Raw genomic sequence first — 19,585 nt, 5'->3', positions numbered from 1 at the left:
GCTCACTCTCACTTCTTGCGTCTCCTTTTCGGATTCACTCCCACTTTCATCACTCGACTCCCCGGGATGGACGACAGGATTGCTTTAATCTGTAAATGGGAAGGAATATTTAAATATTAATATCTTTCCCTGTTGATAGGAGGTGAAGGAGGGCTGGAGGCAGTGCTAAGACTGAGGCAGTGACAAGGCTCCAGGGATAGATTAATAACACTCTTCGTGTCCTCCAATACCCCATGGAGAGAGAAAGAGACACTGAGAACAACTTAATAAATAGGAGCAGGAGTAGGCCACCTGGCCCCTCGAGCCTGCTCCACCTTTCAATAAGATCATGGCTGATCTGATCATGGACTCAGCTCCACTTCCCCGCCCACTCCCCATAACCCTTTACTCCCTTATCGCTCAAATATCTGTCTCTCTCCACTTTAAATATATTCACTGACCCAGCCTCCACAGCTCTCTGGGGCAGAGAATTCCGCAGATTTACAACCCTGAGAGAAGAAATTCCTCCTCACCTCAGTTTTAAACGGGCGGCCCCTTATTCTGAGACTGTGCCCTAGTTTTAGTTTCCTCTATGAGTGGAAATGTCCTTTCTGCATCCACCTTGTCGAGCCCCCTCATTATCTTATATGTTTCGATAAGATCACCTCTCACTCTTCTGAACTCCAATGAGTAGAGGTCCAACCTACTCAACCTATCTTCATAAATCAACCCCTTCTTCTTCAGAATCAACCTAGTGAACCTTCTCTGAATAGTATCCAATGCAAGTATATCCTTCCTTAAATACGGAGACCAAAAGTGTACGCAGAGTGTGTCCTGACCCCAGGGATAGATTGATAACACTCACCGTCTCCTCCAATACCCAATGGGGAGAGAGACACAGAGTGGGTCATTGCCCCCGGGATAGATTAATAACACTCACCGTGTCCTGATACCCCATGGGGAGAGAGACACCGAGTGGGTCATTGCCCCCGGGATAGATTAATAACCCTCACCGTGTCCTGATACCCCATGGGGAGAGAGACACAGAGTGGGTCATTGTCCCCGGGATAGATTGATAACACTCACCGTCTCCTCCAATACCCAATGGGGAGAGAGACACCGAGTGGGTCATTGCCCCCGGGATAGATTAATAACCCTCACCGTGTCCTGATACCCCATGGGGAGAGAGACACCGAGTGGGTCATTGCCCCCGGGATAGATTAATAACACTCACCGTGTCCTCTGATACCCCATGGGGAGAGAGACACTGAGGGTTAAAAATTCGATTGTGTAGTGCCCATCGTTTGGGCACTGCGGGTACTGTTTTGGGGCAAAAATTACGTCCAAGCCACTCGCGCAATTCTGATGCAGGCCGCCATCCTGGTGAGTGTTCGTGTCGGCCTGGGAGAGTGCACCAGAGGTATGTAGGATAGGCAGATTGTGACATCAATCTAGAGTTGTTTAAAGTTAGTGAGGCAACAGGGAGTGGTGCTGCAAATGGGGAAGGCCTCGCTTCTGACTTCAAGGTTCTGGTCAGACCACTTGCTCCCAGTCACAGGTTCTCTAGTTGCCATTCCCTTTGGGCTGCAGCATGACACGGAGATTGTGCAGAGGCAGCAAGGAAGAGGACAATCTGCTCGTAGAGGGAGGAGGGGAAGACGGGCTCTCAGCAGGAGATCTCACCCACCCAAGGTCATCCGAGAGCAATTCTTTTATTTCAGCCTGAGCCAGCAGTGTGTCTACACTTTGCAAAGGAGGTGCTCACAGAACTCTGCTACCTCTTGCACCTGACCTGTAGCCTCACACCAGGGCAAGGACAGCGCTGCCAGTGGCTGGGAACGTGACTGTGGCCCTGAATTTCTTTGTGTCGAAATCCTTCCAGGCTGGAGCAGGCAACATCTGTCACATCTCCCAGTTTGCCGTCCACTGCTGCAGGAGAGAGGTGACAGACTCTATGTCAGGAGAGGGAACTTCATTGTCTTCTCTCTGACCAGTGAGAAGCAGGCGGAGTTTGCACATGGCTTTGCCAGGATAGCTGGCTTCCCCAAGGTGCAGGCTGCTGTCGACTGCACGCACTTGGATTTGCCGGTGTCACATTTAAATGTTGAGATGAACCGTAACTGCAAGGTTAACACTGGCTGAAGGTGCAGTTGGTCTGCGGCCATGCTCAGCACATCATGATGGTGAATGCCCGGTATCCTGGCAGCAGTCATCACGCTTTATTCTGCGCCACTCCGCTGTTCCCTCAGTCTTTGAGCCTCCAAGACAAACCAGACATCAGCTGAGCACCTGGCTCAGGATTCCGTTCCGCAACCCAACCACATGTGGACAGCGTGCGTACAATGAGAGTCATGCTGCCACCCGAGATCTGATAGAGCACACCATTGGCGTCCTTAAACAATGCGTCCGCTGCCTGGACCGCTCTGTCGGAGCCTTGCAGTACTCAGCAGAACATGTGTCAAGATTCGTTTCGGTCTGCCGCATGCTCCACAATCTCGCCATCATGAGCCCAACCCTTACCACCAGGCATACAGCCACCAGCTGAGGAGGAGGAGGAACAGGGGAGCAGGAGGAAGCGGAAGAGGAGGAGCAGGATGAGGAGGAGGAGGAAGAGCAGGAGGAGGAAAAGGAGGAAGTGTAAGAGGAGGACGTGGAAGGGGGAGGCAACCTCGACAGTCCGGGCTGTGTGTGATCGACTCATCCGACTGTGGTATAAGTGAATGCAACCCCAATTCCTCATTCAACAATAGTCCCACACCTTACCTTCCCTCTGTTACAGACCATCACAGCATCCTCTTGGTCACAATGTGGAAATAACAGCTCCACTGAAGAAACATTCCAATCCAACTTTATCCATCAATCCATCCAATATAACACAACAAATGCAACTAATCACCCTGCTGCATTCCCTCAGTGCCTGTCTTCAGTGGGCCTTTGCCTGTCCTAGTGCTCCTACGAAGTGCTACCCCAGTAGCTGCAGGCTGCTGGAAGGCTGCTGACCTTTAGTGGGGGAGACTGCAGATGGCCTTGCAGGAAGACCACGAGCACCTCGAGACCTACAAGGCCCAGCTGTGGACTGCACCACTTTGACAAGGGCGGTAGCAGACTGGGCTGGCTGACTGAAAGGCAACATCAAAGGCACTGGCAGAGTGGCAGTGGTGGGAGGACCAATGCTGAGAGGGGACAGCAGGTTCTTGCTCCACGGAGCCACTGACATTCCCCCCGGGACGGCACCTCAGCATTCCTAGTCATCTGTTGGAGGACAGATTGCTGGACTGCTGTGACACCCTGCAAATTCCTTTCCACACAGGTAAACCCAGTCATGATGGCAGCTGGCTGAGCCTCTTTGCTGGAATGGAAGGGCTCCAACCTCTGCGTAAAACCCTGTGCAAGTTTGGTGCCGGACTCCTTGCTCCTTGACATTGACCTTCGGCTTTCTGGCTGGCCTGTCAATGCACAAAGCATTTTGTTGTGCAACCCATCAGCATTCTTCTGTAGGCTGCCGCAACAAAGTCCTCATCCCAGTCCTCTGCAGCAGAACTCGTGTGCAGCCTCGCCCTCTGGGGAGCTGGCACCTGCGCCATCCCTTCCCCCTTTTTAAGAGGCGCAGACTGCCTTTAAGTGGTGCAGGTTAGCTTTAATTGGTGCTAACCACGCACAAACTGGGCCCTCTGCTGAGCCTCAGCCACTCAGCAGCGCGTTCAGCACTGGGCTGAACGCCACAATCATGGAAATGAGCAGGCAGCACAAAGTTCACAAACTGCCTGCAGTCCTCTGAATAGGGACAGGTTTCTGCACATCACGATCCCCTCGCCCGTTTCCAGGGGCAGGTTGCTGCACATCACGATCCTCTCGCCCGTTTCCAGGGGCAGGTTGCTGCACATCGCGATCCTCTCGCCCGTTTCCAGGGGCAGGTTGCTGCACATCGCGATCCTCTCGCCCGTTTCCAGAGGCAGGTTGCTGCACATCACGATCCTCTCGCCCGTTTCCAAGGAAAACGAATTTCCAGGGCAGAGAGTGAGCCATGGGACAGGGGATAGATTAATAACATTCTCCGTGTCGTCCAATAACCCACGGGGAGAGAGACACTGAAAGTGGGTCATGGCCCCGGGGATAGATGAATAACATTCACTGCCTCCTCCAATATCGTCGGGGAAGAGAGACACCGAAAGTGGGTCATTGCCCGGGGATAGATTAATAACACTCACCGCCTTCTCCAATATCGTCGGGGAGAGAGACACCGAGAGTGGGTCATTGCCCGGGGATAGATTAATAACGCTCACCGCCTTCTCCAAAGCCTCTGTCACCTCAGGATCAGAGGGGCAAAGGTCTCCAGTCACGGAGAACTGCACCGTTCCACCGATGCGTTTCTCATCGAAATCTGGAATAACAAGAAAAGATTACCTTTTAAAAAATATCCTGCTTTTGCACTCTTTCTACCAAAGTGGATAATTTCACATTGCTCCACATTATACATCTGTCATCTTCTTGCCTGCCCACCCACTTACCCGGTCGATATCCCATTGCAGCCTCTTTGCATCATCTTTTTGTAATATGGAGACCAAAACTGTGCACAGTACTCCAAGTGTGGTCTAACCAAGGTATATGGAGACCAGAACTGTGCACAGTACTCCAAGTCTGGTCTAACCAAGATATATGGAGACCAGAACTGTGCACAGTACTCCAAGTGTGGTCTAACCAAGGTATATGGAGACCAGAACTGTGCACAGTACTCCAAGTGTGGTCTAACCAAGGTATATGGAGACCAGAACTGTGCACAGTACTCCAAGTGTGGTCTAACCAAGGTTCTATAGAACTTTAACATAACGTCTCTGCTTTTAAATTTTATTCGTCTAGAAATGAATGCCAGTGCTTTGCTTTTTTATGACCTTATTAACCTGCGTCGCTAACTTTAGTGACTTGTGAATCTGTACCTCTAGATCTCTTAGCTCCTCTACCCCTTTTAGTCTCTTATTTTCTCAGAAGTAGGTGCCCTCCCTATTCCTCCGAGGGAGACGGCCTCGATGCGATGGGGGGCTTCGCGTCACTGTACTCCCAGCAAACGCCAGCGCCCCTGTATGTATTTGAAGGTGGAGCACTGACCTCCTGTGTTATGTTTGCAATAAAGGTTCAAACTGAGTACTGTTTAATGAAGCAAGGTACAACCTTGCTTCTGCTTTATTTAGGCCCAAAGTGCCTGACTCACAAAATGGCTGGCCTTTTATACCAGAGCAGCACCATGTGCGTGCTGCTCAGTGGCCTCCAACAATGACACCATCTGGTGGCTACACACAGCATGTACATACATGACATCCTGCTTGCCGAACTGCCCGGAGTGGGGGTTCTGAAGGAGAGACATGGAGACCCTGACAGGACGATTCATTTTAATCTTCTTCAACATACCTTTGGGGCCGAGGCAAGTTTTCTGAGACCGAGTTCTGACACTTCCTGAAACGAAGGAAAAAAAGAGAGTTGGTACAAACTGTCCTTTAAAAATCCATGTCCCAGTCATACTCGGTGAACTTTGACCAGTCAGTGAGCAGCACAGAGCAGGGAAGGCCCAAGCTTCATCCCTGGCCTGTGCTGAGTTAGCGAGTTACACCCAGTGTGGTACTGAGTCTCACACACAGCAGGAAAGGCACAGGCTCCATCTCTGGCCTGTGTTAAGTTAGCTGATCTCACCCGGTGTGGTACTGAGCCACACACACAGCGGGAAGCCAGGGTTCCTGCTTTTAATGATTGCTTCCAACAGGTGTCACTGCACAATGTGTCTTTGTGTGTGTGTGTGTGTGTGTGTGTGTTTCTCTCTCTCTCTGCACGTCACCCTCCTAAATCTCTGCTCGAGTGAAAACAGTCCCACAATGAGGGTTTAGTACCAGAAACACTGGTGGAGGGGCGAAGGCCTAGTAGACTGTGGAGCCATCACCACAAACTTGTGTCTCTCTCACAGAGAGCTGGGTACAGAGAAGGACAGAGATTGAGGCAAGAGGAAGCAAAGGTGACGAGGATGTCCTAAAGAGGGTTAGGAAGGTGGGGGGAGGTGACCAGTGGGAGGACAGGCGGGTGGTCTGATGGAGTGATGGTTTCAGAGGGAGAGCCGGAGAGGAGAGACAGTGCAGGGGGATCAGACACAGACTGAAACAGGCTCATCGGGGCTTCTAGAGAAACGTTGACTGCAACGGAACTAAATATCAGGCGATGTGTTTAACAGGCGGCTGATCCATTACCTCCCGAGATGAATTTCTACCCCTTTCCCTCGTGCTACTCTATCGAAACCTTTAATCAACTTAAACACCCTAATTAGATCACTGCATAATCTTCGAGACTCGAGAGAATACAAGTCCCGTCTCTGCACCCTGCCCTCATAATTTAACCCTTCTGACATTTTTGAACAGGGATTGGATGTGAGAGACCAGGGTTGGGGTGAAGGGGCAGAAACAGCAGACTCAACCCACTCCCAGCGCAGGGAACTCCCCTCCCCCGAGCGGGGAACTCCCCTCCCCGAGCGGGGAACACCCCTCCCCAGAGCGGGGAACACCCCTCCCCCGAGCGGGGACCTCCCCTCCCCCGAGCGGGGAACTCCCCTCCCCCGAGCGGGGAACAATCTCCCACGATCGGAGAGCTCCCTCCCCCGAGCGGAAAACCTCCCTCCCCCAAGCATGTTACTCCACTCACCTGAGCGGTTAACTCCCCTCCCCCGAGCTGGTTACTCCACTCACCTGAGCGGTTACCTCCCCTCCCCCGAGTGGGTTACTCCACTCACCTGAGCAGATAACTCCAGCGTCGTTGCTGTGTGTACAGTTATTCACCCCCCATGGGTTGGCAGAGCACTGATCGAGGGCAGGCTCTGTCCCGAAACACCTCACATCATCCAACCAGATGTCCCCAGTCCCCTCTCCATAGTAGGCGCCTCTTGTTGCTGACAGGGCCGTCCCACAGTTCAACAGTCTGCAGACCACAGTCGCTGCATTTATATCCCAGCCATCATCGCAGAAGGTGTCCCAGGAGGAGTTATGATAAACCTCAACTCTCCCGGAGCACATGTTGGTACCATTCACCAGCCGTACGGGCACCGGACCTGAAATAGAGATGGGAAGGAGTTGAAACCATTCCGTGTTTGACGAGAATGATCTGGAATTTGCTGCTGTTACGGGTCGGGGTGGGGGCAGTTAGTGAGCGTCTCCAAGCCCCAACAGTTCTCCTATTACTGAACGGACTGAAATCTCAGCCACTTTGCCAATAACAGCACATTTAGAAACCATCCCCACACTTAGCCCTCCGAGATACACTTTAATATGGATAGTTTCTGTTAACATGGAGGGTCCAGGGAGGTTCTGCGGATCGCACACCAACAACTGAATTACCTTACAACTAAAAAGGGAGAGAAAACCATTCATTATCCGCTGCTTTCAGAGAACTCGGAACAGTGACATACAATGTACAGCACAGAAACAGGCCATTCCGCCCAACAGGTCCATGTCATAGAAACATAGAAAATAGCTGCAAGAGTAGGCCATTCGGCCCTTCGAGCCTGCACCGCCATTCAATAAGATCATAGCTGATCATTCCTTCAGTACCCCTTTCCTGCTTTCTCTCCATACCCCTTGATCCCCTTAACCGTAAGGGCCATATCTAATTCCCTCTTGAATATATCCAATGAACTGGCATCAACAACTCTCTGCGGCAGGGAATTCCACAGATTAACAACTCTCTGAGTGAAGAAGTTTCTCCTCATCTCAGTCCTAAATGGCCTACCCCTTATCCTAAGATGATGTCCCCTGGTTCTGGACTTCCCCAACATTGGGAACATTCTTCCCGCATCTAATCTGTCCAGTCCCATCAGAATCTTATATGTTTCTATGAGATCCCCTCTCATCCTTCTAAACGCCAGTGAATAAAGGCCCAGTTGATCCAGTCTCTCCTCATATGACAGCCCAGCCATCCCTGGAATCAGTCTGGTGAACCTTCGCTGCACTCCCTCAATAGCAAAACGTCCTTTCTCAGACAAGGAGACCAAAACTGAACACAATATTCCAGGTGAGACCTCATGAAGGCCCTGTACAACTGCAGCAAGACCTCCCTGCTCCTATATTCAAATCCCATAGCTATGAAGGCCAACATACCATTTGACTTCTTCACCGCCTGCTGTACCTGCGTGCCCACTTTCAGTGACTGATGAACCATGACACCCAGGTCTCGTTGCACCTCCCCTTTTTCTAGTCTGCCCCCATTCAGATAATATTCTGCCTTCGTGTTTTTGCCCCCAAAATGGATAACCTCACATTTATCCACATTATACTGCATCTGTCATGTATTTGTCCACTCACCTAATCTGTCCAAGTCACCCTGCAGACTTTTCGCGTCCTCCTCACAGCTCACACCGCCACCCAGTTTAGTGTCATCCGCAAACTTGGAGATATTACACTCTATTCCTTCATCCAAATCGTTAATGTATTTTGTAAAGAGCTGGGGTCCCAGCATTGAGCCTTGCGGCACCCCACTAGTAACTGCCTGCCATTCTGAAAAGGAACCGTTTATCCCGACTATCTGCTTCCTGTCTGCCAACTAGTTTTCTATCCATGTCAGTACATGACCCCCAATACCATGCGCTTTGATTTTGTATACCAATCTCTTGTGCGGAACCTTGTCAAAAGCCTTTTGAAAGTCCAAATACACCACATCCACTGGTTCTCCCTTGTCCACTCTACCAGTTACATCCTCAAAAAATTCCAGAATATTTGTCAAGCATGATTTCCCTTTCATAAATCCATGCTGACTCGGTCCGATCCTGTCACTGCTTTCCAAATGGGCTGCTATTTCATCCTTAATGATTGATTCCAACATTTTCCCCACTACTGATGTCAGGCTAACCAGTCTATAATTACCCTAAGGAGGGCAGGAAAAAGAGTGGGAGCGCGATAGTGATAGAGGATTCAATGGTGAGGGGAATAGATAGGCGTTTCTGCAGCCGCAACCGAGACTCCAGGATAGTATGTTGCCTCCCTGGTGCAAGGGTCAAGGATGTCTCGGAGCGGGTGCAGGACATTCTGAAATGGGAGTGAGAACAGCCAGTTGTCGTGGTGCACATTGGTACCAACGACATAGGTAAAAAAAGGGATGAGGTCCAACGAAACGTATTTAAGGAGCTAGGAGCTAAATTAAAAAGTACGACCTCAAAAGTAGTAATCTCGGGATTGCTACCAGTGCCACGTGCTAGTCAGAGTAGGAATTGCAGGATAGCGCAGATGAATACGTGGCTTGAGCAGTGGTGCAGCAGGGAGGGATTCAAATTCCTGGGGCATTGGAACCGGTTCTGGGGGAGGTGGGACCAGTACAAACCGGACGGTCTGCACCTGGGCAGGACCGGAACCAATGTCCGAGGGGGAGTGTTTGCTCGTGCTGTTGGAGAGGAGTTAAACTAATATGGCAGGGGGATGGAAACCAATGCAGGGAGACAGAGGGAGACAAAAAGGAGGCAAAAGCAAAAGACAGAAATGAGATGAGGAAAAGTGGAGGGCAGAGAAACCCAAGGCAAAGAACAAAAAGGGCCACTGTACAGCAAAATTCTAAAAGGACAAAGGGTGTTAAAAAAACAAGCCTGAAGGCTTTGTGTCTTAATGCAAGGAGTATCCGCAATAAGGTGGATGAATTAACTGTGCAAATAGATGTTAGCAAATATGATGTGATTGGGATTACGGAGACGTGGCTCCAGGATGATCAGGGCTGGGAACTCAACATCCAGGGGTATTCAACATTCAGGAAAGATAGAATAAAAAGAAAAGGAGGTGGGGTAGCATTGCTGGTTAAAGAGGAGATTAATGCAATAGTTAGGAAAGACATTAGCTTGGATGATGTGGAATCTTTTTGGGTAGAGCTGCAGAACACCAAAGGGCAAAAAACGTTAGTGAGAGTTGTGTACAGACCTCCAAACAGTAGTAGTGATGTTGGGGAAGGCATCAAACAGGAAATTAGGGGTGCATGCAATAAAGGTGCAGCAGTTATAATGGGTGACTTTAATATGCACATAGATTGGGTTAGCCAAACTGGAAGCAATACGGTGGAGGAGGATTTCCTGGAGTGCATAAGGGATGCTTTTCTAGACCAATATGTCGAGGAACCAACTTGGGAGGAGGCCATCTGGACTGGGTGTTGTGTAATGAGAGAGGATTAATTAGCAATCTCATTGTGCGAGGCACCTTGGGGAAGAGTGACCATAATATGATGGAATTCTGCATTAGGATGGAGAATGAATCAGTTAATTCAGAGACCATGGTCCAGAACTTAAAGAAGGGTAACTTTGAAGGTATGAGGCGTGAATTGGCTAGGATAGATTGGTGAATGATACTTAAGGGGTTGACTGTGGATGGGCAATGGCAGACATTTAGAGACCGCATGGATGAATTACAACAATTGTACATTCCTGTCTGGCGTAGAAATAAAAAAGGGAAGGTGGCTCAACCGTGGCTATCTAGGGAAATCAGGGATAGTATTAAAGCCAAGGAAGTGGCATACAAATTGGCCAGAAATAGCAGCGAACCCGGGGACTGGGAGAAATTTAGAACTCAGCAGAGGAGGACAAAGGGTTTGATTAGGGCAGGGAAAATGGAGTACGAGAAGAAGCTTTCAGGGAACATTAAGGCGGATTGCAAAAGTTTCTATAGGTATATAAAGAGAAAAAGGTTAGTAAAGACAAACGTAGGTCCCCTGCAGTCAGAATCAGGGGAAGTTATAACGGGGAACAAAGAAATGGCAGACCAATTGAACAAGTACTTTGGTTCGGTATTCACTAAGGAGGACACAAACAACCTTCCGGATATAAAAGGGGTCAGAGGGTCTCGTAAGGAGGAGGAACTGAGGGAAATCTTTATTAGTCGGGAAATTGTGTTGGGGAAATTGATGGGATTGAAGGCCGATAAATCCCCAGGGTCTGATGGACTGCATCCCAGAGTACTTAAGGAGGTGGCCTTGGAAATAGCGGATGCATTGGCAGTCATTTTCCAACATTCCATTGACTCTGGATCAGTTCCTATCGAGTGGAGGGTAGCCAAAGTAACCCCACTTTTTAAAAAAGGAGGGAGAGAGAAAACAGGGAATTATAGACCGGTCAGCCTGACCTCAGTAGTGGGTAAAATGATGGAATCAATTATTAAGGATGTCATAGCAGCGCATTTGGAAAATGGTGACATGATAGGTCCAAGTCAGCATGGATTTGTGAAAGGGAAATCATGCTTGACAAATCTTCTGGAATTTTTTGAGGATGTTTCCAGTAAAGTGGACAAAGGAGAACCAGTTGATGTGGTATATTTGGACTTTCAGAAGGCTTTCGACAAGGTCCCACACAAGAGATTAATGTGCAAAGTTAAAGCACATGGGATTGGGGGTAGTGTGCTGACGTGGATTGAGAGCTGGTTGTCAGACAGGAAGCAAAGAGTCGGAGTAAATGGGTACTTTTCAGAATGGCAGGCAGTGACTAGTGGGGTACCGCAAGGTTCTGTGCTGGGGCCCCAGCTGTTTACATTGTACATTAATGATTTAGACGAGGGGATTAACTGTAGTATCTCCAAATTTGCAGATGACACTAAGTTGGGTGGCAGTGTGAGCTGCGAGGACGATGCTATGAGGCTGCAGAGTGACTTGGATAGGTTAGGTGAGTGGGAAAATGCATGGCAGATGAAGTATAATGTGGATAAATGTGAGGTTATCCACTTCGATGGTAAAAACAGAGAGACAGACTATTATCTGAATGATGACAGATTAGGAAAAGGGAAGGTGCAACAAGACCTGGGTGTCATGGTACATCAGTCATTGAAGGTTGGCATGCAGGTACAGCAGGCGGTTAAGAAAGCAAATGGCATGTTGGCCTTCATAGCGAGGGGATTTGAGTACAGGGGCAGGGAGGTGTTGCTACAGTTGCACAGGGCCTTGGTGAGGCCACACCTGGAGTATTGTGTACAGTTTTGGTCTCCTAACTTGAGGAAGGACATTCTTGCTATTGAGGGAGTGCAGCGAAGATTCACCAGACTGATTCCCGGGATGGTGGGACTGACCTATCAAGAAAGACTGGATCAACTGGGCTTGTATTCACTGGAGTTCAGAAGAATGAGAGGGGACCTCATAGAAACGTTTAAAATTCTGACGGGTTTAGACAAGTTAGATGCAGGAAGAATGTTCCCAATGTTGGGGAAGTCCAGAACCAGGGGTCACAGACTGAGGATAAGGGGTAAGCCATTTAGGACCGAGATGAGGAGAAACTTCTTCACCCAGAGAGTGGTGAATCTGTGGAATTCTCTACCACAGAAAGTAGTTGAGGCCAATTCACTAAATATATTCAAAAGGGAGTTAGATGAAGTCCTTACTACTCGGGGGATCAAGAGGTATGGCGAGAAAGCAGGAAGGGGGTACTGAAGTTTCATGTTCAGCCATGAACTCATTGAATGGTGGTGCAGGCTAGAAGGGCTGAATGGCCTGCTCCTGCACCTATTTTCTATGTTTCTATGTTTCTACCCGCTTTCTCTCTCCCTCCTTTTTTAAAAAGTGGCATTACATTAGCCACCCTCCAATCCATAGGAACTGATCCAGAGTCGATAGATTGTTGGAAAATGATCACCAATGCATTCACTATTTCTAGGGCCACTCCCTTAAGTACTCTGGGATGCAGACTATTAGGACCAGGGATTTATCGGCCTTTAATCCCATCAATTTCCCGAACACAATTTCCCGCCTAATAAGAATATCTTTCAGTTCCTCATTCTCACTGGACCCACTGTACCCTAGTACATTCGGAAAGTTATTTGTATCTTCCTTTGTGAAGACAGAACCGAAGGATTGGTTCAATTGGTCTGCCATTTCTTTGTTCCCCATTATAAATTCACCTGAATCCAACTGCAAGGGACCTACGTTTGTTTTCACTAATCTTTTTCTCTTCACATATTTATAGAAGCTTTTGCAGTCAGTTTTTATGTTCCCTGCAAGCATCCTCTCATACTCTATTTTCCCCTTCTTAATTAAACCCTTAGTCCTCCTCTGTTGAATTCTAAATTTCTTCCAGTCCTCAGGTGTGTTGCTTTTTCTAGTCAATTTATATGCCTCTTCCTTGGTTTTAACACTATCCTTAATTTCCCTTGTTCGCCACGGTTGAGCCACCTTCCCCGTTTTATTTTTACTCCAGACAGGGATGTACAATTGCTGAAGTTCATCCATGTGATCTTTAAATGTTTGCCATTGCTTATCCACCGTCAACCCTTTAAGTATCCTCTGCCAGTCTATTCTAGCCAATTCACACTCATACCGTCGAAGTTACCTTTCCTTAAGTTCAGGACCCTAGTTTCCGAAATAACTTTGTTGCTCTCCACCTTAATAAGGAATTCTACCATATTATGGTCACTTTTCCCCAAAGGGCCTCGCACAACAAGATTGCTAATTAATCCCTTCTCATTACACATCACCCAGTCTAGGATGGCCAGCGCCCTGGTTGGTTCCCCGACATATTGGTCTAGAAAACCATCCCGAATACACTCCAGGAAATCCTCCTCCACCGCATTGCTACCAGTTCGGTTAGCCCAATCTATATGTAGATTAAAGTCGCTCATGATTACTGCAGTACCTTTATTGCACACATCCCTTATTTCTTATTTGATGCTGTCCCCAACCTCGCTACTACTATTTGGTGACCTGGACATAACTCCCACTAACGTTTTCTGCCCTTTGGAATTCTGCAGCTTCACCCATACCGATTCCACATCATCCAGGCTAATGTCCTTCCTTACAATTGCATTGATTTCCTCTTTAACCAGCAACGCCACCCCGTCTCCTTTTCCTTTGTGTCTATCCTTCCTAAATGCTGAATACCCTTGGATGTTGAGTTCCCAGCCTTGGTCACCCTGGAGCCATGTCTCCGTGATGCCAATCACATCGTATCCGTTAATTGCTATCTGTGCAGTTAATTCATCCACCTTATTCCGAATACTCCTCGCATTGAGGCACAGAGCCTTCAGGCTTGTCTTTTTAACACACTTTGCCCCTTTTGAATCTTGCTGTAATGTGGCCCTTTTTGCTTTTTGCCTTGGGTTTCTCTGCCCTCCACTTTTACTATTCTCCTTTCTATCTTTTGATTCTGCCCCCCTTCTATTTCTCTCTGCCTCCCTGCATAGATTCCCATCCTCCTGCCATATTAGTTCAACTCCTCCCCAACAGCACTAGCAAACACTCCCCCTAGGACATTGGTTCCGATCCTGCCCAGGTGCAGACCGTCCGGTTTGTACTGGTCCCACCTCCCCCAGAACCGGTTCCAATGTCCTAGGAATTTGAATCCCTCCCTTCTGCACCATTTGTCAAGCCACATATTCATCTGAGCTATCCTGCGATTCCTACTCTGACTAGCATATGGCACTGGTAGCAATCCTGAGATTACTACTTTTGAGGTCCTACTTTTTAATTTAACTCCTAGCTCCCTAAATTCGTCTCGGAAGACCTCATCCCGTTTTTTTACCTATATCGTTGGTACCTATTATGCATCATGACAACTGGAAGTTCACCCTCCCTTTTTAGAATGTCCTGCAACCGCTCTGAGACATCCTTGACCCTTGCACCAGGGAGGCAACATACAATCCTGGAGTCTCGGTTGCAGGCGCAGAAACGCCTATCTATTCCCCTTACAATTGAATCCCCTGTCACTATCGCTCTCCCACTCTTTCTCCTGCCCTCCTGTGCAGCAGAGCCAGCCATGGTGCCATGAACTTGGTTGCTGCTGCTCTCCCCTGATGAGTCATCCCCTCAACAGTACCCAAGTCAGTGTTTATCCTCCACACGAACCACCTCCGAGCCCTCTTCCGCTCACTCTCTCACTAAAGCTGTCTATTCCATTAAAGTGTGTGGGGAGAGAGGAGAGTGGGATTAGATTGGGTGGGATATTAATGGGTGTGGGGAGTGAGGGGAGAGTGGAATTAAACTGGCTGGGATATTAATGGGTGTGGTTAATGGGTGTGGGAAGTGAAGGGGAGAGTGGGATTAGACAGGGTGGGATATTAATGGGTGTGGGGAGTGAGGGAAGAGTGGGATTAAACTGGCTGGGATATTAATGGGTGTGGGGAGTGAGGGGAGAGTGGGATTAGACTGGGTGGGATATTAATGGGTGTGGGCTGTGAGGGGCCCACTCGAGCGGGGAACTCCCCTCACCCGAGCAGGAAACTCCACTCACCTGAGCAGGTAACTCCGGCATCCTTGTTGTGTGTGCAGTTATTCACCCCCCATGGGTTGGCAGAGCACTGATCGAGGGCAGGCTCTGTCCCGTTACACCTCACATGGTCCAACCAGATGTTCACAGTCCCCTCTCCATAGTAGGCGGCTCTTGTTGCGGACAGAGCCATCCCACAGTTCAACAGTCTGCAGACAACATTTGCTGCATTTACATCCCAGCCATCGTCGCAGACGGTCCCCCAGGAGGAGCTATGAAAGACCTCAACTCTCCCGGAGCACATGTTGTTGCTGTTCACCAGCCGTATGGGCACCGGACCTGGAATAGAGACAGGAACACGGTTAAAGTGGTTTACATGATGGCAGGAGGCGTCGACCGGGCCCAAACGTCAGCCTGCTCTTAACACCCAACTGTGGTTCTCACCCACCACACTCGTGATATAGCTCGACACCCGACATCACCCCGCACCCAGACATCGGCCCGACATCACCCCGCACCCCGAGACATCACCCCGTGACTGCCCCCGGACCCCGACATCGCTCCCGCACCACGAGACATCGCCCCGTGATCGCCCCCGGACCCCGACATCACCCCGCACCCAGACATTGGCCCGACATCACCCCGCATCACGAGACATCGCCCCGTGATCGCCCCCGGACCCCGACATCACCCCACACCCAGACATCGGCCCGACATCACCCCGCACCCAGACATCGGCCCGACTCACCCCGCACCCCGAGACATCGCCCCGTGATCGCCCCCGGACCCCGACATCACCCCCGCACCCAAACATCGCCCCCGCACCCAGACATTGCCCGCACCCCAACATTGCCCCGCATCCCGACATCGCCCTGCACCACTACATTGCCCTACACTATGGTGGGCGGGCAATGATCAAAGGCTTGACAGGGAGGGGGCGCTGGGTGGGTCCGTCCTACTTTCTCCGAGCTGTGTTATGAAATTTCATCTGTCATGTGCCTGCCCATTTCACCAGCCTGTGTATGTCCTCCTGAAGTCTGTTACCATCCTATTCATTGTTTACTACATTTGAGTTTTGCGTCAGCTCCAGACTTTGAAATTATGTCCTGTATAAGAACATAAGAAATAGGAGCAGTCGGCCATTTGGCCCCTTGAGCCTGCTACGTCATTCAATAAGATCATGGATAATCTGATCTTGGCCTCAGCTCCACTTCCCTGCCCGCTCCCCATAACCTTTGATTCCCTTATTATTCAAAAATCTGTCTATCACCACCTTAAATACATTCAATGACCCAGCCTCCACAGCTCTCTATGGTAGAGAATTTCAAAGATTAACAACCCTCTCAGGAAAGACATTCCTCCCCATTTCTGTTTTAAATGTGCGACCCCTTATTCTGAAACTATGCCCCGAGTTCTAGATTCCCCCTCGAGGAGAAACATCCTCTCTGCATCTACCCTATCAAGCCCCCTCACAATCTTATACATTTCAATAAGATTACCTTTCATTCTTCTACACTCCAATGAGTATAGGCCCAACCTACTCAACCTTTCTTCATAAGACAACCCCTTCATCTCACGAATCAACCTCATGAACCTTCTCTGAACTGCCTCCAAAGCAAGCATATCCTGTCATAAATATGGAAACCAAAACTATATGCAGTATTCCAGGTGTGGCCTCACCAATACCTTATATAGCTGCAGCAAGACTTCCCTGCTTTTATACTCCATCCCTTTTGCAATGAAGGCCAAGATACCATTGGCCTTCCTGATCACTTGCTGTACCTGCATACTATCCTTTTGCGTTTCATGCACAAATACCCCCAGGTCCCGCAGTGCTGCGGCACTTTGCAATTTTTCTCCATTTAAATAATAACTTGCTCTTTGATTTTTTTTCTGCCAAAGTGCATGAGCTCATACTTTCCTAACATTATATTCCATCTGCCAAATTTTTGCTCACTCACTTAGCCTGTCTGTGTCCTTTTGCAGATTTTTTGTGTCCTCCTCACACATTGCTTTTTCTTCCATCTTTGTATCGTCAGCAATTACGTTACACTCAGTCCCTTCTTTCAGTAACCTTTTATGTAGCACCCTATCGAATGCTTTCTGGAAATCTATGTACATGATATCTACTGGTTCCCCTTTATCCACCTTGCTCATTACATCCTCAAAGAACGGCAGTGAATTTGTCAAACATGATTTCCCCTTTAGAAAACAATGCTGACTCTGCTTGACTGTATTATGATTTTCCAAATGCCCTGCTACTGCTTTCTTAATAATGGACTCCAGCATTTTCCCAATAACAGATGTTAGCCTATCTGCTTTCTGTCTCCCTCATTTTTTAAATAGAGGTGTTACAGTTGCGCTTTTCCAATCCACTGGGTCCCCTCCAGAATCCAGGGAATTTTGATAGATTATAACCAATGCATTCACTATCTCTGCAGCCACTTCTTTTAAGATCCAAGGATGCAGGCTATTGGGTACAGGGGACTTGTCCACCTTTAGTCCCAGGTCATTAGTATATATTAAAAAGAGTAGTGGTCCTAATACCGACCCCTGGGGAACACCACTCCACACTTTCCTCCAGTCTGAAAAACAACCCTTCACCTCTACTCCCTGCTTTCTGTCCCTTAGCCAATTGCATATCTACTCTGCCACTGCCACCTCAATCCTATGGGCTTCAATCGCAGCGGGAACGCCTCTCACCCGAGCTGGGGAACTCCCCTCACCCGAGCTGGGGAACTCCCCTCGCCCGAGCTGGGGATCTCTCCTCACCCCAACTGGGGAACTCCGCTCACCTGAGCAGGTAACTCCAGCGTCCTTGCTGTGTGCGCAGTTATTGACACCCGATAGGTTGGCAAAGCATTGATCGAGGGCAAGCTCTGCCCCGTTACACCTCACATCATCCAACCAGATGGCCTCAGTCCCCTTTCCATAGTAGGCCCCTCCTGTTGCTGACAGGGCCGTCCCACAGTTCAACATTCTGCAGACCACACTCGCTGCGTTTATATCCAAGCCTTTGTCGCAAACGGTCCCCCAGATGGATTTACGATAGACCTCAATTCTCCCGGAGCACATGTTGTTACCGTTCACCAGCCGTACGGGAACCGGACCTGGAATATAGACAGGAACACGGTTAATCTGGTCTGGAATTAACTGAACTTTCACTGGAAACATCATCTGGATATTTGAGCCCAGGTGTCCTCCGAAAAGTGGTTAGCATAGAGACCATGCTACTGGGGTAATATAACAGCCTGGGCCAGTAATCCAGAGGCCTGACCTAATAATCCAGAGGTATGGGTTAATAATCCAGAGGGATGGGCTAATAATCCATAGGCCTGGCCTAATAATCCCGAGGGATGAACTAATAATCCAGATGGATGGGCCAATAATCCTGAGGCATGGACTAACACTGCAGAGGGATGGGTTAATAATAGAGGCCTGTGCTATTAATCCAGAGGGATGGGCGAATAATCCAGAGGCCTGGGCTAATAATCCAGAGGGATGGGCTAATAATACAGAGGGGTGGGCTAATAATACAGAGGGGTGGGCTAATAATCCAGACAATGGGCTAATAATCCAGAGGAATGGGCTGGTAATCCAGAGGACTGGGCTAATAATCCAGGGGGGTGGGCTAATAATCCAGACAATGGGCTAATAATCCAGAGGCCTGGGCTACTAATAAAGTGGACTGGGCTAATAATCCAGAGGCCAGGGCTAATAATCCAGTGGGATGGACTAATAATCCAGAGGGATGGGTGAATAATCCAGAGGCCTGGGCTAATAATCCACAGACCGGGCTAATAATCCAGATGGATCGGCTAATAATCTAGAGGCCTGGGCTAATAAACCAGAGGGATGGGCTAATAATCCACAGACTGGGCTAATAATCCAGATGGATCGGCTAATAATCCAGAGACCTGGGCTAATAAACCAGAGGGATGGGCTAATAATCCAGAGGGCCCAATAATCCAGGTGGATGGGCTAACAATCCAAAGGGATGGGATAATAATCCAGAGGATGGGCTAATAATCCAGAGGCCTGGGCTAATAATCCAAAGCAATGGGGTAATAATCCAGAGGGATGGGATAATAATCCAGAGGATGGGCTAATAATCCTGAGGCCTGGGCTAATAATCCAGAGGGATGAGTTAATAATCCAAAGGCCTGAGCTAATAATCCAGAGGATGGGCTAATACGCCAGAGGATGGGCTAATAATCCAGAGGGATGGGCTAATAATCCAGAGGATGGGCTAATAATAAAGCGACCTGAGCTAATAATCCAGGGGGATGGGCTAATAATCCTGAGGCCTGGGCTAATAATCCAGAGGGATGGGCTAATAATCTAGAGGGATGGGCTAATAATCCAGAGGATCAGCTAATAATCCGGAGCATGGGCTAATAATCCAGAGTGAAGGGCTAATAATAAAGCAACCTG

General features: G+C 48.9%; 1 protein-coding gene across 1 annotated transcript in view; it reads right to left on the bottom strand.

The window, feature by feature from the left end:
• The window catches only part of LOC139230211 (scavenger receptor cysteine-rich domain-containing protein DMBT1-like), a 46,376-nt gene that overhangs the window by 9,400 nt on the left and 17,391 nt on the right, over positions 1–19,585 (bottom strand). Inside the window, exons 8-13 of the mRNA XM_070862048.1 lie at positions 17,947–18,261; positions 15,176–15,490; positions 6,743–7,057; positions 5,383–5,427; positions 4,263–4,360; positions 2,251–2,347 (exon numbers count right to left, since the gene is read on the bottom strand). Of these exons, the coding sequence (XP_070718149.1) occupies positions 2,251–2,347; positions 4,263–4,360; positions 5,383–5,427; positions 6,743–7,057; positions 15,176–15,490; positions 17,947–18,261 (1,185 nt within the window). The remainder of the gene's footprint in view (positions 1–2,250; positions 2,348–4,262; positions 4,361–5,382; positions 5,428–6,742; positions 7,058–15,175; positions 15,491–17,946; positions 18,262–19,585) is intronic.

The sequence above is a fragment of the Pristiophorus japonicus genome, chromosome 19 (assembly GCF_044704955.1).
Source record: "Pristiophorus japonicus isolate sPriJap1 chromosome 19, sPriJap1.hap1, whole genome shotgun sequence".
NCBI classification, from domain to species: Eukaryota; Metazoa; Chordata; class Chondrichthyes; family Pristiophoridae; genus Pristiophorus; species Pristiophorus japonicus.
This window is presented reverse-complemented; position numbering and strand designations above follow the sequence as displayed.